Source organism: Hyperoodon ampullatus, assembly GCF_949752795.1.
Source record: "Hyperoodon ampullatus genome assembly, chromosome: 5".
Taxonomy (NCBI): domain Eukaryota; kingdom Metazoa; phylum Chordata; class Mammalia; order Artiodactyla; family Ziphiidae; genus Hyperoodon; species Hyperoodon ampullatus.
This window is the reverse complement of record NC_136918.1, coordinates 50,680,368-50,707,442: the sequence shown is the minus strand read 5'-3', so window position 1 is coordinate 50,707,442 and position 27,075 is coordinate 50,680,368. Positions and strand designations below refer to the sequence as shown.

Sequence of the window (27,075 nt, the reverse complement as noted above, 5' to 3'; positions counted from 1 at the left end):
GCGACAGGGATGCAGCATAGCCTCATTCTGATTGACTGAAGGGTAGTCGGGCCTCTCGTGATTGGCTGATAAGGGGAGACAGCAAGTGTGACTGCGCGCCGGGGTGTGTGGACGCCGCTTTGTTGCCTGAGGGGGGTGGCAGTGGAAGTTAAGGGAGTCGGGGACCAGCGCTTCTCCGGACCCGCAGTCGCGGCCGTTGCAGTCACTTCGCCGGGTGGCCTTTAGCGTAGGAGTCGCGTCGATAGCAGCCATGAGCGGCGGGGTGTACGGGGGAGGTGAGTGAGTGCGGCCGATGGAGAGAGCGCGCCTTTTTAGCGCGTGGGGTTTGTAACCGCCGCCCCCAGCCCTCCCCTCTCCTCCCCGGCGGCCCTTCCGGTCTCCCCATCTCGGGACCCCGGCCTCCCCGCCCCATCCCCGCCCCGCGCTCTGCCCGCCCCTGGAGCCCACCCGGCTCAGCGAGCGCCTCAGGCGCCCGGAGTCGCCGCCCCGTGCGGCCCCTGCCAGCTTCGGCCCGCGGAGGAGCCGGCTTTCGAGGGTGCGCGCCGCCCCGGGGCTGGGCGGGCAGCTCCTCTCGGGGGCCCGGCCCGGCGAGCCGTGGCTGGGGTGACCGGCCCCGGGGTCCCCTCTCTTACAGCCGGCTCTGTCGGCGTGTGTGCGCTCGCATGTTCTTAAACTTGGGAGGTCCTGGCAGTTCGCTGGCGTGGACGGAAGGTTTCCGCGGCGTCCCGGAGATGGCAGAGCGAGCACCGAGGAGTGGAACTGATTGAAGGAGTGGCGGTCACTCAGGACGCAGCCTCCTCTGCATCCGCGCCCCGCGCTCACTCTGCCTCACACCTTTCAGTGACTCTTGCCTATTTGTTGACTGTGGATGCTCCGGAGTTACCTGTGGGCGGCTCTGCTCCGGCTTAATTTAGGAACACATGGAATTGAAGGATGGTTACGGTTGGGTGGGCTGCGGTGTAGTGAACGATTACCACGGGCCTGGGGACTACACAGGCCGGGGTTAGAATATCAAGCTCACCATTTAGTAAGCTCATTGGCCTTGGGCAAGTTACTTAACTTTTCCCAACTTCAGGCTCCTCTTTTGTGGAATGATGGTTCCTACCCATTGGGGTGGTTGTGAAGGTAAGTGGGATAATGCTACACTTGCTGCTCAAAGTATGGTCCAAGGATGGGCAGCATCAGCATCACCTGCAAGCTCGTTAGAAATGCAGACCCTTAAGCCCCGCTCTAAATCTACTGAGTCAGAGCCTCCGTTTTTGCAAGATACCTAGATGAAGCACTGATGTGTATGATTCATGCTTTGTGTTGTGTTGGATGAGTTAGAGAAGAAAGAGGCAAACCCAAAGTGTTGCTTTCGTTATTGTTGCTTTCTGAAGCGGATGACATTTTATAGGTGGGAGATGAAAATAAGGTTTTCAAAGTTTTTAGTAGTTTTGGAGTGAAGTTTGAGTCTCCACTCAGGTGACACGCTCGCTGACCCTCACCCTCTCCTTCTCCATATATGCTTTTGGTTTTGATTTCTCAAATGTGAGAGTCAGTAGTTTTCCAGTTTTACTTTGGAGAAAGCCTAGTGGATCTTCATGATTTACTTCTTCCCCATCTGAAGATGTAATCCTGACAGAAAGACTTGATCTATGTGCCTTTGCCTCATGGAGGCTGCTGACTCTTGACTTTCAGGTTCACTGATCCAAGAACCTAAAGGCTGTCCACTGAGTATTTCCTTACAAGGCATTGTTTAATGTGACTAACGTAGAAATGGATACTAATAATGCCAACAGTAAACATTTATTGAGTGCATACTGTGTACCAAGAACTGTTCCAGAGGCTTTTCATGCATTGCGTTTAATACATGCATTAGGTCAGTTAATCCACAACAACCACTGGAGGTGGTACTACTTATCCCCATATTATTAAAGAAGAAAATGAGGTGTAGAAGAGGTTAACCAGCCCAGAGTTACATAACTTTCTAGTAAGTGGGGAGCAGGAAAAGAAAGGCATTTCAGTAAAACCCTTCCCCATAAAAAAAAATTAAAAATAAAAAGATTTTGGTTGTTTCTCCATAAGCCATTTTTCAAGTATGGAACCACAACATATTCATATATGGTTTAGGTATTCAGAATAAACATCCTGTTTCTCATTTGCTTATGTAGAGGAATATATCTTAAAGCCTATTTCACATATAAAGTATATAAAACTCACAAAAATAAGTGTATCATTTTGTGTTTGAGCTACTACTGTATGGCCAGTATTTATAGTGGGTCACATTTTCCAAAGGGTTTACTGTGAAAGGGTTTCCAAATTCTAAGAATCAAGAGTCTTCTTCAAATTAAAATTCTACTATGTCCAGTTTACCGCACTGATTAAGACAGGAAAATAACTGATTTGTTAGATTTTTCTTTTCACACAAAAAATTTTGAGTGCTTGCTATGTGCAAAGTATAGCTTCTGCCTTCAAGAAGCTCGCAGTCTTGTAGGTGAGTCAGTCAAATAAATAGACACCATATTTAATTTATTTTTAGTTGTACATTCCACCCCAGACACACACACACACACACACACACACACACACACACACACACACACACACACACACACACTTAAAGAGCTGAAGTTGGAATATTATTGATGGTGTGGCAGAGCTTAATTGGCAGCATGTTTTTCTTCTAGTGGTGCGTGAACTAATGGTGCAACTTATAGTTTATAGTGTCTTATGGATGATAAATTCAGTGAAGTATGTTCAGTAATGACAATATATAGAAGATACAAAGGTAGCACAGACAAAAAAGTTATTAACTCAATGTGGAAGAGTCAAGGGACTTTACAAAGGAGGTTATGAGGATGATGAAAGAAGAATAGAGGGGGACAGCATATGCAGAGTAGATGGTGTGTTTAGGAGACAACATAATCTTCAGTAATGGTAGTGTATGAGGTGGGAGGAGAGACTGCTGCCATATTATGCTAGGTCTTGAATATCACCTGGGTAGAATAATTTGAATTTTATCTTGGGATGATGGAAAACCACTGAATGATTCCCCCTTTTCTTTTCATTGAAAGATTTATGTACCAAGATGTTCAGTTACAGTTTTGAAAGATAACAGTGCAGCAGTTTGAAAGGTGGATTGAGACGGTAAAGATGGAAGCACAGTACCTGTAGGGAGTTGTAATTCCTGGTTGAGATAAGAGCTTGACTCAAGGCAGTGACAATGGTATTAAAGAAGAAGGGATTTGAGAAATATTTAGCAGAAATATTTGTCAGAACTTGATGAGGGGTATGAAATATGAAGGTGTTCAGGAAGATTTTTGCCTCTGATGACTGGAGCTACTAACTGTGATAAGCACAGCTGAGATTAAATTAGGCAGGATGGGGACAAGGAGACAGTGCTTCAGGTATGTTGAATTTGAGGTACCCATGGGACATCAGGTGGAAGCAATGTACAGTAAGAAGTTTGAGATCTGGATCTGGATGAAGGTGAGGGCTTGAGAGAGAGATTTGAGATTGGAAGTATCACTGTTTAGGTAGAAATTGAGGCTGTAAGAGTGGAGCAGGTTACCTAAGAAAGGGTAAGTTAGAGGAGGGGACTCCTGACATGGAGTCCTTGGCCTCCCTAAGGAGTCCATGGATATAACTAACTGAATTTTATTCTAATTAGTTTCTTTTATAGTCTATTCGAAAACATTCTAAGAAGACATTCATAAGTGTCCTAAGCTGTCTGTATTAGTTTGCTAGGGCTACCATAACAAAGTACCACAGACTGGGTGACTTAAACAACATAAATTAATTTTTTCACAGTTCTGGAGGCTAGAAGTCTGAGATCAGGTGTTGACAGGGTTGTTTTCTTTGGAGGCCTTTCTGCTTGGCTTTCAATGGCCGTCTTCTCCCTGTGTCTTCACATGGTCTTCCCTCTGTACATATCTGTGTCCAAATTTCTTCTTCCTGTAAGGATATCAGTCATTGGATTAGGGCCCACCCTGATGATCTCATTTTAATTTAATCACCTCTTTAAAGACCTTATCTCCAAACACAGTCACATTCTAAGTTACTCGGGGTTAAGACTTCAACATGTGAATTTCAGCCTCGAACATTGTCAGAGGGGTCCATGGAACAGAAAAGGTTAAAAGACCTGGTGCAAGGCAAAAGGCTGATCCTTGAGAACAGGAGTAGAAAATTTTGGTTAACCAAGCAATTAATTCATTTAGTTAGGATATTTCTTTACCCAACATTCTGGTTAATCAAAGTGTTAGAGTTTACCATTAATGTCATTGGTATACAATACTTACTGTTTGTACCTGAGTTTACATGCTGTGGTGAAAACAAATGCAGTGTTCTGCTTTTAAGGACCTTTTCTTTCAGACAAAATAATTTGGATCAGAGATTGTATAGAGAAAAGTTGATTACTTTGGGAAATGTAACAAATACAGAAACTTCCTTTCAAACATAGGTGGCTCTTCATTTTATTTCAATAAAAATGAGATCACTATTCTGTAAGTACACCACCTCTCAACTGTGATAATTGTAGTGTAATAATTGATCTTTATTTTTTAAATTATTTTTTTAGTTTTTGAAATACTTTAAACATTAAAAAATAAAGTGTATGTAAGTTTATATATGATATTTCTGTACTCACTACTGAGATTAAATAAATGTAATGTTTTGTCAAATTTGCCTCAGATATTTTACGAAATAAAATTGATATTGTTGAAATCAACAATATAGATAAAATCTATATTGTTGATATAGATTCCTCTTCTCTGCCTCCTTAGGGGTTACCAGTAACCTAAAGTTGGTATGTAATAGTCCCCAACCCTATGCATATTTTTATACTTTTATTAAGTGAGTGAATCCATAATGAATTAAGTAGTATCAAAATATGTGTGCATAGTAACTAGCTTTTTAAACTAATTCTTTTGAGATTTATCCATGTTAATACATGTAGATGTAGACCATTCATTTTTAACTGCTATGTAGTATTTCACTCTATGAATAAGCTGTAGTTTATTTTCCTACTGAGAGACCATTTAATCTTCCTACCTTTTCCTGTGGCACGCAGTGTGATGATAATAATTATAATGGCAGCTACCACTTATTGTGCTTATTATGTACCAGGTACTGTTCTAAGTGCTTCCATACTTCTAGCATCCTGCATGATAGGGACTATTATGCACATTTTACATATGAGGAAAGTGAGGCAGAGAGGTTAGTAAATCACCTGAGGTCACATAGCCAGTGAACATTCCCTTACATGTCTCCTTGTGATATACGTGAGAGAGTTTCTCTAGAGAAGACATAAGTGTAATTTCTATGTATGCACATTTTCAACTTTAGTAGATATGACTAAATTGCCCATAGTGGTTGTATCAGTTTACAACTTTTTTTTTTTTGCGGCGCGTGAGCTTCTCTCTAGTTGTGGTGTGCGGCTTCCAGAGCGTGGGTTCCAGGGCTCTGTAGTTTGCGGCACGCAGGCTCTCCTCTAGTTGAAGCGCATGGGCTCAGTAGTTGTGACGCATGGGCTTAGTTGCCCCGCGGCATGTGGGGTCTTAGTTCCCTGATCAAGGGTTGAACCTGCATCCCCTGCATTGGAAGGCGGATTCTTTACCACTGGACCACCAGGGAAGTCCCAGTTTACAACTTTACTAGCAAATGTGTAAGAGCTCCTCTTTTTCTACATCTTTGACAATACTTGGTCTTATCAGCCTTACTAATTTTTGTCAATTTAATTGAGCTAAGTAGTATTTCTTTATTATTTTTAATGACTGAGTGAAAAAATCCTTCTTTGAAAAATCAGTGCCTAGAAAACCCAAGTGCTTTGTTTTAGGAGGCGTGCTGTTTTGGGTGAAATATTTTTAAAGCGTAATTAGAGGCTTTTCTCTGAATTTGAATATGAAAAAAAATACTAGCTTTCTCTCTCAGTATTAAACTTTTATTATTAAACTTTATTAAACTTTTATTATTAAACTTTTATCTCCTACAAATCTGGAAATGTGCAAACTTTAATGATACCTTCATTTTAATGATTTTTACCTGGCCTATATTATTATACCTTAAATTCTTATTCTTTAGGTTCCTTATTTTTCTTGGGGTTTTGCTAAGTTTCTTCCCTAATTGCATGAAATATCATGTTGATTAACATGAAAAAAATGGTATACCTTAGTGTACTGGATAGCTTTCCTTTGCCCCTCCAGATCCACTTTCCACCCATTTCCACCCTCTCTGTGCCCTTAAAGACTGACCCTTGTAGACTGCATCAGTGGACTCTCTTGGCCTCTGGTTTGGCCAATGGTAGGGTAACTATACTTCCTGCTTTGTGCCTCTTGTCCTGGTACAATTATTAATAGGGGTTCCTATTACATTCAGTAGTGGCTCAGTTTGGGTGAGAAATTATAAGATTACCCTAGCCAGTGGGGAGAGGGGTTGGCAAATGTATTAGTCTGGTTCCTTTTCCTCAGGGTCAGCCAAGGCTGATTCCATCCCTTAACTGAAGATCACAGCTCCTGTCCAATGCCCTCCCAATACAAGTCTCTCTCTGGGTTCTGGTAACAGTTCCTTCCCTATGTTTCTTCAATTCTAAGTGTGGCAACAGATTTCTGTTATTACTAGTCCTAGGGTACCATACTGTCCTTTCTGGTTTTCCTATATTTTGCCTTTATATTTTTTGTATTTTTGTAAGTAGACCCTTTAATAGGTAAACTCTCCTTAAATTACCTAATTTTAGTGTACCACCTCTTTCCTGATTGAACCTCTACTGATATACTGTGTATGACGTTATATTTTAATTAAGTGAATCTTTAAGGTGTATTTAAAACTAGGTTCAAGCTAGTAATAATATGAATATAAGCACATTAAGTACTCTTAATTTTCACATGATACTTGTAAGTCGTTAATGTTAATTATCTTTTCATCTTTTCAGATGAAGTTGGAGCCCTTGTTTTTGACATTGGATCCTATACTGTGAGAGCTGGGTATGCTGGTGAGGACTGTCCCAAGGTAAGTGGAATGGTAGAGCTAATTGGATACGCAAAAGCCATTCATGTAGAGTTAAATTCATGTGGAAATTCTGACTCAAATATGGTAAAAGACATTAGTTGGTGGCAATGACTTCTTGGTAAAAGCAGGTAAAATTTGTAAATAATGTTTTTGACTCTTACAGGTGGATTTCCCTACCGCTATTGGTATGGTGGTAGAAAGAGATGATGGAAGTACATTGATGGAAATAGATGGTGATAAAGGCAAACAAGGCGGTCCCACCTATTACATAGATACTAATGCCCTGCGTGTTCCGAGGGAGAATACAGAGGCCATTTCACCACTGAAAAATGGGATGGGTACGATGTTTTTTTCTGTGGATTTGATTCTAAATGTAGAGTATGCATAGTATATTTTAGATATAAACCAATGGCTTCTTAAAAGTTGAACTTCGGCTATTTTTTTGTTGTTTTTATTCCATAAACTGATGTTACAGGCACTGAGAATACAAAGATGCATAAAACGTGTTTCTTTTCCTCAAGGAACTCATAGGTAGAGGAGATAGATGTGTGTATATGTGTGTGTGTATATATATATACACACACACATATATATATAGGATAAGTGCTATAATATAACTATGTTTGATAAGCAGTGGGATTAGAGAGGGGAGGTATTTAACTCTATCATTGGGGGTCAGAGATGGTTTTCACAAAGGAGGTAACTTTTGTACTGAATCTTGATCACTGAATAAGAATTAGCCTGACTGACAAGGCTGGGTAAATTAGAGCAACCAGCATGTGTGAAGAGATGGTGTTGTGGAAGAAACTTCCATGTTTAGAAGTGTCATCAATTAAGTATGGCTGTAACAGTAGGTACATTACGGCCAATTGCAGGAAAGGTAGGCAGAGAGCAATCATAAAAGGGCTTGTAATACCAGGAGTATATTAAGCTGGTAACTGAAAGGTAACTCCAGAGGAATTTAAACAGCATTTTATATATACATGCTCATATATGCCAGCTGGAAAGATTAGTCTAACAGTCCTGTGTAGGCTGGATTGGAGGGAGATACTAGAGATAGGAAGATCAGTTAGGGAGGTGAGTCCAAATGAGAAATAAAGAGGGTTAAAATTTAATACTGATGGCCGAGATCCTGAGCTGGCTGTCAGAGATATCCAAGACAAATGGTACAAAGTGTTTAAAGAGTTGAGAAAGTTTCCTAGATTTTTGATTGGAGTCACTGAATGAGGGGTACCATGCATTGAGGTAGGTATAGCAGGGGAAGGAGCAAGTTTTATGGTCTTAAAAAGCAAGTGTAAGACCCAAGATCACTCTCAGGTCCAGTTATTCACTAGAAGGACTCACAGGACTCAGCATGTCAGTGTACTCACAGTTAAGTTTTATTGTGCTGAAAGAATACAAAGCAGAACTGACAGAGAAAAAAGGGGCATGTAGTGAAGTCCAGAGGAAACCAGTGCAAGCTTCCAAGAGCTTACAGTGAAGTCATAAAGGATGTGCTTAATCCCTCTAGTAACCAGGAACATGTGTGTGTGGTCTACTAGTAGAACTCATTAAAGACTCAGTACCCTACTTCACACTCACAGGATGGCTGTATTATAAAGACAGACAATAGCAAGTGTGATGGGGATATAGAGAAACTGAAACCTCCATATCTGTTTCTGGGAGAGAACAAAAAATGGTTCAGCAGCTTTGGAAAAGTTTGACAGTTTCTTAACAGGTTAAACATATATTCACCATATAATCCAAACAGTTCCACTTCTAGGTATCAACAAAAGAGAACTGAAAACATATGTCCACACAAATACATATATGCAAACGTTCATAGCAGCATTATCCATATTAGCTGAAAAGTGGAAATAGCCCAAGGTGCATCATTGGATGAATGGGTATACAAAATGTGGTATACCCATAAAATGAAGTACTATTTGGCAATAAAAAGAACAAAATACTGATATAAGCTAAAATATGGAAGAACCCCAAAAGCCTTATGCCAAATAGAGGAAATCAGATGCAAAACTCCACATAATGTATGGTTACTCTGATATGGAATGACCAGAGAAAGCTAATCTATACAGACAGAAAGTAAAGTAGTGGTTGCTTGGGGCTGTGGATGGAATGGGAAGTGACTGCAAAAGGGCATAAAGCTTCTTTTTGGGATGATGGAAATATTCTAAAATTAAATTGTAATAATATTCACACAACTTTGTAGATTTACAAAAGAAAATCATTTAATTGTACACTTAAAATGGATCCGTGTTATGGAAAATTATACCTCTATAGAGCTGTTAAAAAAAAAACTGGAAGAACATTTTTTGTTAGAAATATTTTATTTCTTATATTATCTTGATACTTGGAATAAATGAGTGTGTTTTGAATTCAGAAAAAAAAGAACTCGGTAACCGTGGTTTTTATTAGGGGCTGGTCATGTAGGTACTGTGTGCCTAACATGTTCCAAAACCCCAGACTCCCAGAAGGAAAGGTATTCCACATAAACCACACTGTATAAACAGTTTAGGCACAGTGAGCTATTCGTATTTGGGGAAAGTTTTTTTTTTTTTTTTTTGCGGTAGGGGGGCCTCTCAGTGTTGTGGCCTCTCCCGTTGCGGAGCACAGGCTCTGGACGTGCAGGCTCAGCGGCCATGGCTCACGGGCCCAGCCGCTCTGCAGCATGTGGGATCCTCCCGGACCGGGGCACGAACCCGTATCCCCTGCATCGGCAGGCGGACTCTCAACCACTGCGCCACCAGGGAAGCCCCTGGGGAAAGTTTTATATCAGTGTAGGGAACTGTTTACCAGACAAGTTCCTAGATGCCAGCCAAGGGTCAGCCTTGCAAGCAGGCCTTTCTCAGGTCTGCTAAGTTAGCTTTTTCTGCACAGCAAGTAGATGAGTTTATTAGTTCAAAGTGTTTGAATATAGGTGCTGATCTAATAAGCAGGTGAGAGAGATTTTAAGACATGGAGTTGATTTTTTTTTTTTACCAGAAAGAGTTTGGGATATGAGAAGAGGATTGAGGATAGGATTCCTTATGAAAATTTATTTCCATGTATTTAACCAATAGAGGTGCCTGTGAAGGAGAATGAGAAGGAACAGTTAAGGAAGTAGGAGAAATTCAGGAGAAGGCCAAGAGAAGAAAAAGTTCTAGAGTAAAGAAGTTGTGATTCTCATTGTTCTCAGCTGTGGCACTGAGCTTTACGCTAAGAAGGGGAAAGAGAAGTTAAAGCTACAGAGGAGGTCCATTGATCAAAAAACCCCCATCCTGAGAGGCCTATAGAAGTATGTTTACAAGGAATGACATTGATTTGTTGGACTGTGGCAGAAAAAGTTTGTAAACTGTTGAGTCAGTAGTGTCAGATAGTAATTTGGAGAGGTCAGATGAGATTACAAATGTGAAGTATCCACTGGATTTGCCTGTTAGAAGCTCATCAGCAACTTATGCGAGCAGTTTCAGTGGGATGTTTAGGTGGAAGGCAAATTGAAAACATACTATTCTCTAAATTTTTTTTAAGTCTTTACATCTTTTTTCATATAGATTGTACGCTTTTTAAATGTCAGCTGTAGATCATACAGTTCTTCTATGTTTTCTCCTACCATTTGAATTGGGCCTCTAATAAGTACTTACTGAATAATATTTATTTGGTATTTTTCATCTATTTGATACATTAATTACACCTGGGACAGGTCTAGGGGTTGTAACTGTTGGGGCTGGAGAAACCATATCTAGAAGACAAAGATGATGTCTATATGAAGTGCTGTGTTACGAGGCAGAGCTGTAAAATAAGTAGGTTCTGTATATTACAGTATCAATATTAGTGCTAAACCATTAGACACAGTCTCTCAAAAGATGCTGTATTCACCTTCGATTAAGCATTATTTTCAAGGTATTAATCTTATATTTTAGTTGAAGATTGGGATAGTTTCCAGGCTATTTTGGATCATACCTACAAAATGCATGTCAAATCAGAAGCCAGCCTGCATCCTGTTCTCATGTCAGAAGCACCGGTGAGACAAACTTTTTCGAGTTTCTCTAGGTTGTTTATTTACTCATTTGAAGAGTGTTTCCTTTTTCTTTAAGAGACATAGAAATTCGTATTTTGAATTTTGAAGATTAGGGAAAGGGAGATTCACTTATAAATACTCTTACAACTTTTATTTTTATTATTTCAATAATTAAAATACTCAAAGAACAATAATTAAAGCACCCTAGTGGGTTCTGGTGGTTATTTATCTGTTTTTTTCCGGGAATTTAACATTTGATTTCCTTGGGCTGCTTCCCATTTTGGTCAGTTGTCCCTTATCCCTCAAGGGCCGTGTATATCTGCTTTTATACTCAACCTTAAGAGTGACTAGATTCACTCTTTTTTTTTAATATAAATTTATTTATTTGGCTGCATTGGGTTTTCGTTGCTGCATGCGGGCTTTCTCTAGTTGCGGCGAGTGGGGGCTACTCTGTTGAGGTGCGCGGGCTTCTCATCGCAGTGGCTTCTCTTGTTGCGGAGCGTGGGCTCTAGGTTGCGCGGGCTTCAGTAGTTGTGGCACACGGGCTCAGTAGTTGTGGCTCACGGGCTCTAGAATGCAGGCTCAGTAGTTGTGGTGCACGGGCTTAGTTGCTCTGCGGCATGTGGGATCTTCCCAGACCCAGCATTCTAACCCGTGTTCCCTGCATTGGCAGGCGGGTTCTTAACCACTGCGCCACCAGCAAAGTTCCTAGATTCACTCTTAAGGTTTAATAATACTTCATGTTTATAAGAATCCTGATATCCCTATACTTTGAAAAGTCTGTAATTTCTAGAATTCATAGCAACAGACAATTTTACTTATTAAATAATAAAATTTATATTTAAAGTCAATATTGAACTAGGGCTGGAAATTGCTAGACCAGAGTCTCTTGTGAAATACATTTGGTACAGAGTCAAAAGGGCCCAGAAGACTAGATAATGATTATAAATTATCAATATTTTGTTATTTTCTAAACTCTAGTTTCTTTTGAGTACCATCTACAAGTGGGAGAATTTGGTGGTTTAAAATGCATATTTAAGATTTTGATGACTAGATTCACTCTTTTTTTTTTTTGACTATTACCAAAGTTTATTTAACAAAAAAGTTCAGTAAGAAAATGTACACGACCCAGTTTTCATCATAGTAAAATGTGGAGAGGGGACATGTGGAAGCAGTTGATTTCTCTGTTGAAGACAGCTATTGTTCATAATTCGTTCCAAGGCTTCTAACATGATGGTACTATTTCCTCGTATTACCACCATTCCAGTATTGTTCTGTTGCCTACTAGTTGCTATCTCCACATATTCATCTATCACAAGATTCATAAAGAGATCAAATGCCCTTAATATTCCTTGGACAAGTCTGCCACCATTTAATTTCAATGATAACTTCTTGTCCATAAATTTCTTCAACTCGGGAGGGTGAGCTTTGCTCATGATGTCTACTCTACGAGCTCAAAGATGCCTCCAAATGGAATTCGAGTTGTCCCTCACGCTTAGATTCACTCTTAAGAGTTAAAAAAAAGATTTAATAATACTTCATTTATAAGAATCCAGATTTCCATATACTTTGAAAGGTGTAATTTCTAGAATTCATAGCAGCAAACAATTTTACGTATTAAATAATAAACTTTATATTTATTAAATTTATTACAAATACATAGAAATAAATGTTGTAAAGATATTATGAAGAAGATTTTCCATGGTATTTTACTCTATTATTAATGTTTTACATCTTTGTTAATGTAGTGCTGAAATGAATTTTGAGATAAATCAACACTTTAGTTTTTAAACAATAAATAATTTGCATCTCTTTTTCCCTCTTTTCAAGTGGAATACCAGAGCAAAGAGAGAGAAACTGACAGAGTTAATGTTTGAACACTACAACATCCCTGCATTCTTCCTTTGCAAAACTGCCGTTTTGACAGCGTATCCTTGAAAGAGTAATACCCAACTTCTCTTTAGGAGTAACTGTGGTGCTGCTAAAGGTGATGCCCTCAGCAGGAAGACAGGAGCCACTTCCTGCTTGTTCGGAAGTTGAGGCGTTTTTCTCCATTGCTTTTAGATATCTATCTTTTAGTATTCTTATTGGAACTGATGCATGTGAAAATGTGAGAGGGAGAGAGGAAGGAAGCACTCAAATTCTTCTCATTCATTTAACAAAGTTTAACAAAAACAAAAATTTTTGTTTTTAGAAGAGGAATGTGACGACAGGACAGTATTTAAGTCAGCTGACCTAGTTGAATTCAAAGATTGCCATTCCCTTCCTCTTCTCCAGTACCTTAGAAAAGTGGGAATTGGCTGTAAATTCATTTAAGATTTAATCACCAAATATTTTTTACAAGCATATTAAGGGACAGACAAGGAAATATTATGTCCTGATCTCAAAGAATAATATTCTTGTTGAAAACTAAATAACATTTTTTTTTTTTTTTTTTTTTTGCGGTACGCGGGCCTCTCACTGTTGTGGCCTCTCCCGTTGCGGAGCACAGGCTCTGGACGCGCAGGCTCAGCGGCCATGGCTCACGGGCCCAGCCGCTCTGCGGCATGTGGGATCTTCCCGGACAGGGGCACGAACCCGTATCCCCTGCATCGGCAGGCGGACTCTCAACCACTGCGCCACCAGGGAAGCCCCCTAAATAACATTTAAATAGTACTTCAAAATAGCATTGGCAGAAGTCATAAAGAAGTACATGATTAATTTGAATTTTTCAAATAACAATTGTAGTTCAGTCGAGTAATATTGTAGCCTGACAAGCCTTTGTAAAGAAAAGAGAATTTAGTTGCAGGATGTGGGGGAAGGAGACCTATATTTAGAGTTCAAGTTCCAGTGCTTATAAACTGATCTTGAATTAGGTACTTAAAATTTGAACTTCACTTTTTACTCATTTATCCGGTATACCTCCCTGGATTGCTGTAATATTCAAGCGAATTTTATATGTGTGAGAATCACTGTGGTGACTGTAATCTAACATTTGTCTGTCGTGGTGTGTCTTGGAGATGACTTTAGCACAGGTGTGGAAGTGGAAAATGTAAGCGTTCTTCACAGTGACTTAGTTTAGAGTTGAAGATTCATGTTTGGCTTCAGAACAAGTTGTAAAAATATGTTTAGATCAGACTGTAGAAGTCTTGCCTGTTAGATTTTAAAAATGTGAACTTTAGACTCAAGAGAACCATTGCAGGTTTTGAGTAGAGGAAGGAGGGAGAGTATTAGCAGACTCATTGTGTGCATTATATCATTTAATTTTCATAATAATCCTGTCAGGAATCGGAGTCAAAGTAGGCAAACTGGTCCCAGTCCACAGCTTGAAAACAGCAGTTCTGAATTTGAACATAAGATCTGTTTGGCTGCTTCCTTACAAGGAGTATGTAAACAGAATTGGTATTGTTTTAGTTTTTAACTTTTTATTATAGAAAATTTCTTACACAAAATAAGATAGAATATTATATTGAACCTCCATGTGCCCATCACCCAGGGTCAACAGTTTTCAACACAGAGCTAAGTGGTATTAGCTATAACTGCAGGCACTCCCCCTCCCACCATGATTTTGAAGTAAATCCCAGACATTAAGCATGTATCTCTAAAAGATGTTACCATATGTCTCTTTTTTTTTTTAAGATATAACCACAATTTTTCTTTTTTAAAAAACAGTTTAGTATATTTGAATCAGGACTCGAACAACAGGGATCATGCATTGTATTTTGTTCGATATGTCTGTTAGGTCTCTTATGGTCTGTAGATTGTATCCACCCTCCCCTTTATTTTCTCTTGTAATTTATTTGGTAAGGGAAGTAGATTGTCCTCTAGAATTCCTAACACTCTGGCTTTTGCTGACTGGTGTTTTTTACTGTGTTCTTCTAGCCCAGAGGTTCTCAAACTTTTTATACCTAGAGCTTTTATTTATGTGGATCATATCTGGTAGTATTTGCCATATTAGAAATTAAGACAGAAACTTAAAAATTATATTTGCTTATTTTAAGTAAATTAATAAGGCCATTGTTTGTTAATATAAATAACATATTTTAATAAAAAATAACTGTTTTCCAAAACCAAAAATATTAATGAGAAGAGTGGCTCTGTTTCACAATTTTTCAAATCTCTTTAACGTTGGACTTAATAGCAGAAGTTAGATTCTCATATCACATTCAGTCTGTTGTGTATCACACATGACATAGCCTCTGGAAAAAAACTCTCTTGTACATTTATGAGAGAATGACAGTGAAAGGGGCAAATAACATCTTAGTATTATTCTAAAAATTGTTTTGACTTCTCAACCATGGCCTTGGGATTCCTTTACGCTTTTAAAAATTACTGAGGATGACGCAGAGCTTCTGTTTTTTGTAGGTTATAACTATCAATATTACTGTTTGAGAATTTAAAACTAAGACTCCTTTTAACATTTTCTTATTAATTTAATTAAAAATAACGAAAATAGACACATTAACGTCAACAAAAATAACAGTTTTATGAAAAAATAACTCTGTTTTCCAAAACAAAAATATTAGAAGAGTAGTATTGTTTTATCTGACTTAATTGATAGCTGGGCTCTCATATCTGCCAGCCTCAGGCTCTGTCCTCTTGACACCTCAATTTGCAAGGCAGGCTTCAGCCTTCTGCTGTCAGAGCTGCATACTGTTGGAGAATTCATTTATTTAAAAAGGTAGCAAAATCACAGAACTCATTGGTTCACCTCTGTTTTTCAAGAATGCATTGCCCTTCTGTTCTCTGCATTTTGTTGGTCCCCCTGCAGTCCTGCAGTTGAATAGTTCAGTTGTCAACCAGAGATTTGGGTAGATTTTATACTCAGATTTTGGGTTTTATCCCTTCTGTGGTTCTCTTTCTTCCAGAGTTTCTACCTTAAATGTCCAGCTTTTCTTCCAGCCCTGAACTCCTTTCTGTGTTCACTCAAGGTGGTAAAGTTGCACTTTTTCATCACTGCTTTCCTGAACCATAGCCATGGAGCTGGGAAGCACTTTTAAGCAAGGAAGCTGCAGACTTGCAGTTTTTACCCCCTCTGGTTGCAGTTTCATGAGAATAAGTTTTGGCTGAGTTTTGACTACTTTTGAATACTTTCCAGTATCTTAAAATGGTCACTTAAAATAATTTGTCCAGGTTTTATAATTGCCATCTTTAGGAGGGCTTACATGCTTTTAGTCTGGTGTTACTGTATCACTTTGTACTAACAGAGATAAAATTAGTGTTTATGTATATAGATGACCAGAGATCAATGGAGTACCAGTAATAGCAAAGATAAATTACTAACCTATCTTTCTGGCCATTTATTCTCAGACCTCTTTCCTCTGATCGTTCCTGCCCATGCCTTAGTTCTTTGCCCTTTGCCCTTCATCTCTCTTGACATGTTCTTTCTGGTTTAACTATCTATTTCCTTGGCTTCAGATACCAGTTATACACTGACAAATTCCAAATCCATATCTGTATCCCAGATCTCTCTTGTGAGCTCCAGGCCCACGTCCAGCTGTGTACTAGAACTTTTTCTATTAGTTATCTGTTTAAGCACTTTATACTCAATATATCCAAAATTCTTCTCTCCCATCAAATTTATTCTTTCTCCTTTGTGTATTATCTTACTCGCAGTTGTTTAGACCAGAAATCTTTCTCATTAACCCTTCAAATTTTGTAGTTATCAAGACCTGTCTATTCTCCAGCCTCCCCCGGCCCCAATCCAAACTCTCAAAGCCATTTATTTCTCTATCCACTGCCATTGCATTAGGTGCACCTCTTCCTCTTATCTTGCCCAGTCTTCACACTGCAGCTCTGATCATCTTTGTTAATTGCCAGTCTGCTGATTTAAGCCAGAATCATCTTCCACAGCCTTGCCTTTCTTCTCCTTTCAGGCCCCACTGAACTACGCTGCACTTCCCTGACCTCTTAACCATGCTCTCTTGCCTCCTGGCCTTCCTGCATGTTTCTCCTCTTCCCCATGTCCCCCTCCCCAGCTTACGCTTGAATTTCCCAGGGACCGGTTATATTCCTATATACTCTCCCATGGCATCTCAAACTGTTCTTTTTATAGCTTTATTGATCTCTGCTGCACTTATCAGGATATCCTTCAGGGCAGAGACGGTTTTGGTTCACCTCTTTGTGTCTTCTCTGCTTAAGGAGTGCTAGTGAGAGAATGACCTCCCTGCTGCCCTCCTTTACTGGGCGCCAGACCTACCACTAGGCACATAATAGATGCTCAGTAAATATTTGAGGATCCAGTGAATGACTCTACTCCTAAATGTCGGTTTATGATGTTCACGTGATGTAGGCCTTCTGCAGCACAGAGCTGTGGAAAATGGGATAAGTGGAGTCTGCTGATATTCACTGGCTGTTGAATCTGCCTGGAATAGCTCTTCCAATTGAGTTGGGGGAGATGATGATAACCGCCACTCAGCTGCCAAACTGCTGAAATGGTTCTTCTTTAATCCTATCTGAGAATGGTTTTAGTTCTTATCTCAAAGGTCACAGCCTCCCACTGTTCTTACCAAGTTTCTATAGATTTTGTTAAATGCTTCTCAGTTTGTTGTAAGCCCTTTGATATGTGCCAGGGACTTTGAATAATTGTGCTAATTTGGACCAGTTTAACAGATGTCTCTCTGGGATAAAGGTTTCTCTGACTTCCTCACACCACCATTCTGGAAGTCCTGCCTGTTGTCATTTGTTTTGAAACCAGAGTTATTATTTGACGCCAACTTTCATCCCCGTATTTATTTTAACGCATTTTAAGCCACAACGCACATGTTTTAAAAATGCCTTAATAAAACCTTCCCTTTACAATAAACATTATTGTAGGAACCTTGATACTTTCTTTTCCTTAATGCTTTAAACTAGATTTGCTAATGGTCGTTCTACTGGGCTTATCTTGGACAGCGGAGCCACTCATACCACTGCAATTCCAGTTCACGATGGCTATGTCCTTCAGCAAGGTAACTGTATTTAACCAGGGTGCACCGAGGACACAGATCATGAAATAAAGCAATGACTTGGACTGTCAAAGTATATCAGTTTCCCAATCATGTCTTTAAGTGTTTTTTTAAAAATCTTTAGTATATATTGTATATTTAAAACTGATGCATGGCTTCATTCATGCTTGGAGGGATAGTTCCGTTAATTCTGCTTGAAAACAATTAATCATGTATAAATACACAGAGGAAATTTGTCCCAGGGAGTTTGGATGGAATGCTTTCTTAGCCTTGTTTAATCTGTTTCATAGGCATTGTAAAATCCCCTCTTGCTGGAGACTTTATTACTATGCAGTGCAGAGAACTCTTCCAAGAAATGAATATAGAACTGATTCCTCCATATATGATTGCATCAAAAGTAAGTGATGAATGAATTTTATTTCTGGGATTTATCTCCAACTCCCCACCCCCATGTTGTGAACTCTGTTAACCTAGCACTTGCTCTTGGCACTCAGGAAGCTGTTCGTGAAGGATCTCCAGCAAACTGGAAAAGAAAAGAGAAGTTGCCACAGGTTACAAGGTCTTGGCACAATTACATGTGTAACGTAAGTAACCCTTATTCTCTTTACGAAAGCATTATAGGCTGTAAGTCTTTGACTAGAGTATGAGCACTTTATATTTTCAAACTTATATTTTTAATGATATTTTACAAACAAAATTAATAGCTTTTGGCGGAGTAGGGGGGTGCTTTTCATGCTTGTCAGATATCTCAACAAAATACTGTATATTCACTTGGATTACTGTGGTGAGACCTGAAAGGAGCTTTGGGATAAAAACAAGCATTATGCTATTCTGTACATTTTTTGACTAAGAAAATGGTTTTAGTGTATAGAGACCTGCTGGTGTGGCTCAGTTACGTTCTCTTTCCTCATATGAGTCAGCTATGTAAAAAAATGTGTTACTGTTCAAGCAAGGAGCCAACAAAAGGTTTTCTTTACTGAAAATCCATCTCTGAACATGACTTACTGACAGGGGAGAGGTTAGTAAAACAGCCTCTCGCACCACAATATACATTCATTTTTAACAGTAAAAGGATATGAAAGTCATCATTTACTATGGCAGGGATATATCCTGTTTGACAGTTTCTTACATCTAAGGATAAAGATTTTTTGTGGGTGTTTTGTACCAGGAAAAATTGTGAAGATGATTAATAATTGCGCCTAGACCTTAGACAGGATTTTTCCTTAGCAGCTCAGAGATTCTATGTATTTCACTGCAAATTTTTTAACTGTTTTATACTATGTCAGTCATTAAAAATTCCATAAGATACAATATATATGCATTTTATATATATTCAGCTAATGAAATCTTGCTTCTAAGCTTATTTTAAAGGGAAAAACAGTAAATCAACTATACGCCAATAAAAATTTTGAAGAAAAAAATTTTTTTAATGGGAAAACAGTGTTCTAAAACCAATTTTGTTATGCAGGACTGGGGTACAAGGGTTCCCACTTGTTTTTATCTCATCATTTTTCCATAATGGTTGTAATTTAAATGTTATATAATTTAGCTTATGATGCGAGTGTTTAGAATTGGGTTTCTTGATGCTCAGAGTCCTTACTGGGTAGATTTATACCCTTGAAATGAGTTAGCCATCCAGGAATGTGGTACAGTTTCATTAAGAAAAGTGTTTTTAAAATAATGTTACAGAAGTATAGACTGCAAAGACAAATCTCAATAATCTTGTTTCTTATCCTTTTTTTTAAATCCATAGTGTGTTATCCAGGATTTTCAAGCCTCAGTACTTCAAGTATCAGATTCAACTTACGATGAACAGTATGTTTTCTTATTTTTTCTACAAGACTTAAAACTTAATAGCTTATTAAAACCTTCATACTAATCTTTTAAAAAAACTATATACTTAATATATAACTGAATCACTTTGCTGTACACCAGAAACTAACACAACACTGTAAATCAACTGTACTTCAATTAAAAAAAACTGTAGGGACTTCCCTGGTGGCGCAGTGGTTAAGAATCCGCCTGCCAATGCAGAGGACACAGGTTTGAGCCCTGGTCCGGAAAGATCCCACATCCGCGGAGCAACTAAGCCTGTGCGCCCTAGAGGCCGTGTTTTGCAACAAGAGAAGCCACTGCAATGAGAAGCCCGTGCACCGCAACGAAGACCCAATGCAGCCAAAAATAAAAAATAAAAAAATAAAAAAATTTTTTAACTGTGTACTTCATAAATGAGGAAAGAAATTGATTTGTTTAGTTTAAAAAAATGTAGGATATGCTTAACTGGTCTAAAGGTAAAAAGTTAAGAATACTGAATAACATTTTAAAAGAAATAAGATCACTCTGCTTTCTTATAAGTTGATGATTCCTTAGTAGTTTATAATTCTGAAAAGGATTGTTTTTGTCTTTTGTTTAATATTGTTTGATATGTTTTCAGAGTAGCCGCACAGATGCCAACTGTTCATTATGAATTCCCCAATGGCTACAATTGTGATTTTGGAGCAGAACGGTTAAAGATTCCTGAAGGATTATTTGACCCTTCCAATGTAAAGGTATAAAAGCTTATTTTTATAATTAGCCTGGTTTTTCCTTTAAAGATCTCTTGTAATTACAAAACCTAAATAAGACTGACTAAACTTTCTTGGATGTGCTTTATTGTTTGAAGGTCTTCTGTGTGACTACTCATTTCTATTTTGTTATAGGGGTTATCAGGAAATACAATGCTGGGCGTCAGTCATGTTGTCACTACAAGTGTTGGAATGTGCGATATTGATATCAGACCAGTAAGTGCCAGTCTCGTTTATGGCATAAAGGTATCTTTTAGGGCAATCTAGTGCTCCATTATTTATAATGGCCATCATTATTTAAGTTGGCAACTTTGGCCATTGACTTTGAAGTCCATTTTATAAAAATATGTTAAAAAAGTGAAGTTCTACTAGAAAAGGAAAAATGCAAAACTCTAGAGCTGTGTCCAGTGTGGTAGCTTTTGGCCACATGTGGCAATTAAGTTAAAATAAACAGAAATTTAAATTTCAATTCTTCGGTTGCACTAGCCACATTGTAAATGTAGCTAGTCGCTGCTTTATGACAGTGCAGATAGATGTAGAACACTTCCATCATCACAGAAAGTTCTTTTGGACACTGCTGTTCCAGAGATTTCCTAAAACGTGACATACCAAGATATAGATTATTGGTGATTTTTAATGTACCTAGTACAGCTTTACTTTTTAGCTAAGGGTCTATAAAAAATCATGTTGTTCAATAAAGACTTCCGAGTAGTTATGAAAAATGTTCTTTATTTCAACTAATTACCTGCCAGGGATGTGCTGCTTCTAGGATAATGGGGTTGTAAGTATGCAATTTTTTAGTATAAACTCAAGGGGAAGGCAGTTGATTTGAAGTACATTTACTGTAAGACATTGCTAACTTTGTTTTGTATTGAGTTTTCTCCTTTAAACTATTGTTGACTGCAGAGGAGATGCTTCTATATTCCATTTTCTCTTTCAAAAGTTAGATGATTTAGACATTTGGAATAAATTTTTAAAATATGAATTTATCCACTAAAAAAGCAGGCTGACATTTAACTTTCTGATGCATACATGCAGATTAGAGGTAAATATACTCCTTATTACTGTGAATTTATTTTTGGCGGGGGAGGCCTCAGCACGTGGATTTTGAAAAAGTTCATCTCTGCAAAAGAGAAAGGTAGCAGTCATTTTGGCCAGGACTATTGTCAGAGTATGCATTATCCACCATAATCATTAAACCTTGTCTAATTTTAAACATCGTAACTTCTAGATGTGCATTCTGAGATGATGTAATTATGAAATATACCTCTAATGAAATACTGGCAGCTATCTGCCAGAAAATTATGATTGGATTGTAGAATAATTGCTTTAAGATAGTGATTCTTAAATTTTAATGCACAGTAGAATCATCTGGAGAGTTTTCTTTTTCTATAAATTTATTTATTTATTTTTGGCTGTGTTGGGTCTTTGTTGCTGCGCGTGGGCTTTCTCTAGGTGCAGAGAGCAGGGGGTTACTCTTTGTTGCGGTGCGCAGGCTTCTCGTTGTGGAGCACAGGCTCTAGGCGTACGGGCTGCAGTAGTTGTGGCGCACGGGTTTAGTTGCTCCGCAGCATGTGGAATCTTCCCAGACCAGGGCTCGAACCCGTGTCCCCTGCATTGGCAGGCGGATTCTTAACCCTGCGTCACCAAGGAAGCCCTCACCTGGAGAGTTTTAAATAAACCAACAAAAACTTTTCCTGGACCCCATCCCCAGAGATTTTAATTTAATTGTCCCCAGGCATTGGTGTTTTAAAAGCTCCCTAATGAGTTGAATGTGCAGCCAGGATTAAGAACCACTAGATTAAACTACTAGGTCTATGTAGAAGTAAAAAATTCAAAAAGGGAAAATTGTACTGGAAGACATGGTTTTATTTGTAGTTGTGTTTAAAACTCTTGGAAACATTTGGAACTAATTTATTTTTGTTTTCATCCCAGGGTCTCTATGGCAGCGTTATAGTGGCAGGAGGAAACACGCTAATTCAGAGCTTTACTGACAGGTTGAATAGAGAACTCTCTCAAAAAACACCCCCGGTAAGTTTTGTGTGTTCTTTAGTGGTATTTTTCAGTCATATGTATCCTCACTGCTGGTGGAACTTTATATAGTTTGTTTTTCAGTAGGTTGATGGTATTTTGTGTCTGCCTGGTATGGTATTACTTAAAGTTAATACCCCTTATTAATCAAATTTTTCTAGATGACATCTATTAGTTACTCTTGTACTGTTTGAATCTCACTTTATTCATTGATTCCATACTTAAGTACCTATAGTCTGTTAGGCACTAAGGATAGAAAATATAGTCCCTTCCCACCAAGGGCTTAGTCAGTTAGGAGGAGTAGACATGCAGAAAATAAAAACTGTAAGGTACTAAGTGGTTCAGCATGTCATCAACCAGGCACTCTTAAGAACACTGAGGGGAAAGCACTTAACTCCCTAGGAGTGTCAGGAAAGCCTCATTAAGAAGCTGTTTGAATGAATAGGAGTTCAGCTGGTTGGCAGTTTATGAAAGGACATCTAGGTAGAGGGAATATCATGTGCAGAATATGAAGGGAAGATGGCATATTCCAATATTTTGAAGTAGTTGGCTTATAGTCTGTGTAGAAATGGGGAGAGCTATATGGCTGGAAAGATGAGCACGATGGTATATTATGTCCTAGGGCTGCCGTAACAAAGTACCACAAACTGGATGGCTTAAAACAACAGAAATTTATTACCTCTCAGTTCTGGAAGCTAGAAGTCTGAAATCAACACGTCATTAGGGCCATGCTCTCTGAAATGTACAGAAGAGAATTTTTCCTTCCCTCTTTCTAGCATCTCATGATTTGCCAGCAATCCTTGGCGTTTCTTGGGTTGCAGTTATAGCACTTCAGTGTCTATCTCCATCATCACGTGGCATTCTCCCCTTGTGGGTATGTCCTCTTAAATGAACTCTAGTTGTAATGGATTATGGGTCCACCCTACATCTGCAGAGGCTCTATTTCTAAATTAGGTCACATTCACAGGGACCAGGGATTATCAACATACCTCTTTGGAGGATACAGTTCAACCCACAGAGATAGGTGGTACCAGGTCATGTCACTTATTAATAGCAAACTTACAAGATAAAATTTGGCAGAGGACTGAAGAGCTTTTATGTTTTAAAAACATCCCTTGGTGCACTGTGGTAACTTTCAAAAGGATAGAAGAACCTGGTTTAGGGAGAAGGTAGTTTACATGGTACATTAGTAACAGAGTAGTAGTCATAGTCTTTAGATTTTTAAACTTCCATCAAGTAGTTTTTTGTAAGGTATTCTGCAATAAATATTACATTAAAAAAAACTTTATTAGAGATTACATAGGCCCTAACAATCTATAGAATCTATAGAATTTGTGTACTTGATAGCCTTTGGTTTCTCATATAAAGGACTGTTTTACATATGCCACATTTTTATATTTGTTATGTAAGTATTGATATAGGCACAAGATTGATACCTCCTTACATTCTTGGAGATATAGACTCATCTGGCATTTACCTTAATTATAGTACTAATCATTAGATTTCATAAAAGTCCCAGAATAATGAATATAGACTTGGGCTGTCCAAGGTCTGGTCAAGACCAGTTAGATACTATCCTTGTCTTTTAGGAGGCAATTAAAATTTAATGAAATCCATTGTAATAGGTATCAACCAGTTCCTCACCTACAAAACCCTGTATTCATCCCTCCTGCTCTCAGCACCCCTCCCTCCCATTCCACATACTCCACTCCTGCTACATACACAGTTATTTCACTGTGAAAAAGACACAAACTGTATGTTCATATATAGAATAATTGGTAAGTATCAACAATTTGAGAACTATCCCCAGAAGCAAATTCCTAGGTAGGGGGAAAATCTCTCCATACAGGAAGTGAGATAGGGATAGTGCTGAGCCATAAAACCATGTTTATTCAGAGTGTTCCAGCAGAACAGAAACACTAACTTGAAAGAAAGCAGTGTGAATAAACTTTCCTGAAATCTTATGTCTGTGTTTTGATTTGGATGCGGGCAGGGAGGAATAGGGGAGGGGTGAACTAAGATATGAGGGATGAACTAAGAGAGGAGGGATTTTGAAGGCCTAAGAAAGTAAGTTAGAAAGTTGAGGAGCACTACAGAAAGGGCAGCAGGTTGGGATAATAATTATACTTGGTGTTGGACAAAATGAAATAATATATGAAGCACTTAGCACAGTACCTGATTTATAGTGTTAAGTACTTATTTTGCTGTTTTAGGATTAAATTCTGAATGCCATGCTCTTTAGTATGCAGTTTTGTAAGGTTTATATAATTTATTTTCTTATTCAACTACACATTACAAGACATAATCAAAGTACTTTAAAATCCTATACAGTAGTCCAACCTATGCCTACTATTAATCTGGCTACTACAAAATAATCATGTGTAATTAGTACTTGAACCAGAGCCACTAAAAAGTCATAATTTGAATTTCCTAAGTTGAGTCACTTGTTCTATTTGATCCTACTAATACTTATTCTTCCCTTTCTATTTTAGAGTATGCGGTTGAAACTGATTGCAAATAATACAACAGTGGAACGGAGGTTTAGTTCATGGATCGGTGGCTCCATTCTAGCTTCTTTGGTTAGTAGATAAACTACTTTGCAAAATAGTTGAAAATTCTTATTTAACTTAAATGTATCACTGAAAATACTAAATTTAGTAGAAAGACTAAAAATCCCCATGGATCACTTATCTTTGCATTTTTTAGCTATCAAATTAGTAGAGGACCTGATACCAGTTTTACATGTTCCAAAATGACAAAATGCCTCAATGCCTTATTAGTGGGTATTGTCAGCCTAATTACAGTTTCCCCTCTCACACAGAGGCGGGCATCTGTTAACGTATCATCGCCTCTTTTAACAATACTCCCATTGGCACTGGTCAGGACTTATCTGCAGCACATTTAAAATTAAATCATTCCGGGCTTCCCTGGTGGCGCAGTGGTTGAGAGACCACCTGCCAATGCAGGGGACACAGGTTCATGCCCCGGTCTGGGAAGATCCCACATGCCCCGGAGCGGCTGGGCCCATGAGCCATGGCCGCTGAGCCTGCGCGTCCGGAGCCTGTGCTCCGCAACGGGAGAGGCCACAACAGTGAGAGGCCCGCGTACCACAAAAAAAAAAAAAAAAAATTAAATCATTCCTTCTTGGGTTCTGGTTGCTCCCTGGCCTGTTGGTGAGGTAGAGGAAGTCAGGAATTGGTTCTTGGGGCAAATGGTGAAGTCATGGTGTTGGGGTTTGCATGCTGCTTGGACTGGTGTCTACTGTGGATCAGGAGGAAGTCGTTGTACTTATCTGCACCCTAAATTTGGAAGATTTCCCCTTCACCTCAGAGCAGCCAAATGTCACTAAGTACTTATGCTAAACATTTTAAAAAGCTATTAACTATTAAATGTTTGTAACTGTCCATTTATATATTTCTGGTCTATGTTCTGTTTCTAGTCTTTTAATAGATCTTAGTTCAAAACTGGATACAATATATGAATCCACTTGAATAATCATAGGGAACGGATTTCTCCTGCTTACATGTCTTAGTAATGTAGTCCACGTTCCTTCCTCCTTTAGTCATTTTCCTCCTTTGACCTTCTGTTTATTTTGCATAGTGCGTGTGTACTGTCGTTTGTGTACTTGTAAAACTTTATCCTAGTTTGAGTTCTAAACGTTACCATTAATCAAATGCTAGAACATTTCATCAATGCTGTACTAGGATCAAGCCTTCCAACAATTTGTTGTTACCTTAATCAGTCTATCATAGCTAAACTCTTCATCTTCCTTTCCCAGCATTTTCTAAATCCTCATGACAGTATAGAAAGATTTAATATTCTATATAAACTTGGGCAAGACTAAATAGCGTCTTTGCGTGTTCTGGAGGAGGGCAGAAAAAAGAAGGGTGTAATTTGAGTACTATTTGGGGAGGGGTTTAAGAGTTCTTCAAAAATTAGGAGTTGTGATAATGAAGATATTAAAAAAAAATTTTCTAATAGAAAGGTACATACGTAATTTTTTCTTTCCATTTCACAGGGCACCTTTCAGCAGATGTGGATTTCCAAACAAGAATATGAAGAAGGAGGGAAGCAGTGTGTAGAAAGGAAATGCCCTTGAGAAGAGTTCCCAAACGTCTACCTTCTTTGTCATCTTACGTTTCATAGCTTTAGTATACTCAGGAAAAGAACAACCATCTTTTGTAGAATGTTTATACATTTTTGCATATTTCAATTTCCACTTAAATTTTTTAAGGCTTTAACTGGCTCTGTAAATTAAAATAAGTTGGTGCTTTCCTTGAAATGCACTTATTCTTATTACAAGCATTTTATAATTTTGTATAAATGTCTATTTTCTCTAAATATTTTGCTTTCAGTAAAATGCTTTCCAACTGTTTATGGTAGAATTGCTTTTTATTGACTAGTAAAACTTACTGCCTATGTTTTTTACCTTAGGCTTTTAAAATTAAATAAAAATTACTAGCCACTCCAGAAATACTTTTTTTTTGGACTGCTGTGTTGTAACTTGCCACTTTAAGTACTAAATGTATTTATCATTATTTTGAATGGAAATACTCACTGTTTATTAACAGTA

At 38.4% G+C, this 27,075-nt stretch overlaps 2 protein-coding genes across 2 annotated transcripts; one reads left to right on the top strand and one right to left on the bottom strand.

The window, feature by feature from the left end:
• Positions 1-250: 250 nt before the first annotated feature.
• Positions 251-26,871, top strand: ACTL6A (actin like 6A; the record flags this gene model as incomplete). Its single annotated transcript, XM_079704396.1, has 14 exons — positions 251-275; positions 6,908-6,984; positions 7,148-7,322; positions 10,884-10,984; positions 12,812-12,909; positions 17,816-17,910; positions 18,198-18,304; positions 18,402-18,491; positions 19,661-19,722; positions 20,342-20,456; positions 20,607-20,687; positions 22,407-22,502; positions 24,995-25,081; positions 26,521-26,871. 14 exons carry the CDS (start codon positions 251-253, stop codon positions 26,599-26,601), a joined length of 1,290 nt encoding a protein of 429 aa, XP_079560522.1. The 3' UTR covers positions 26,602-26,871.
• Positions 12,088-12,417, bottom strand: LOC307053153 (small nuclear ribonucleoprotein G-like; the record flags this gene model as incomplete). Its single annotated transcript, XM_079704464.1, has 1 exon — positions 12,088-12,417. One exon carries the CDS (start codon positions 12,415-12,417, stop codon positions 12,088-12,090), a length of 330 nt encoding a protein of 109 aa, XP_079560590.1.
• Positions 26,872-27,075: the final 204 nt, after the last annotated feature.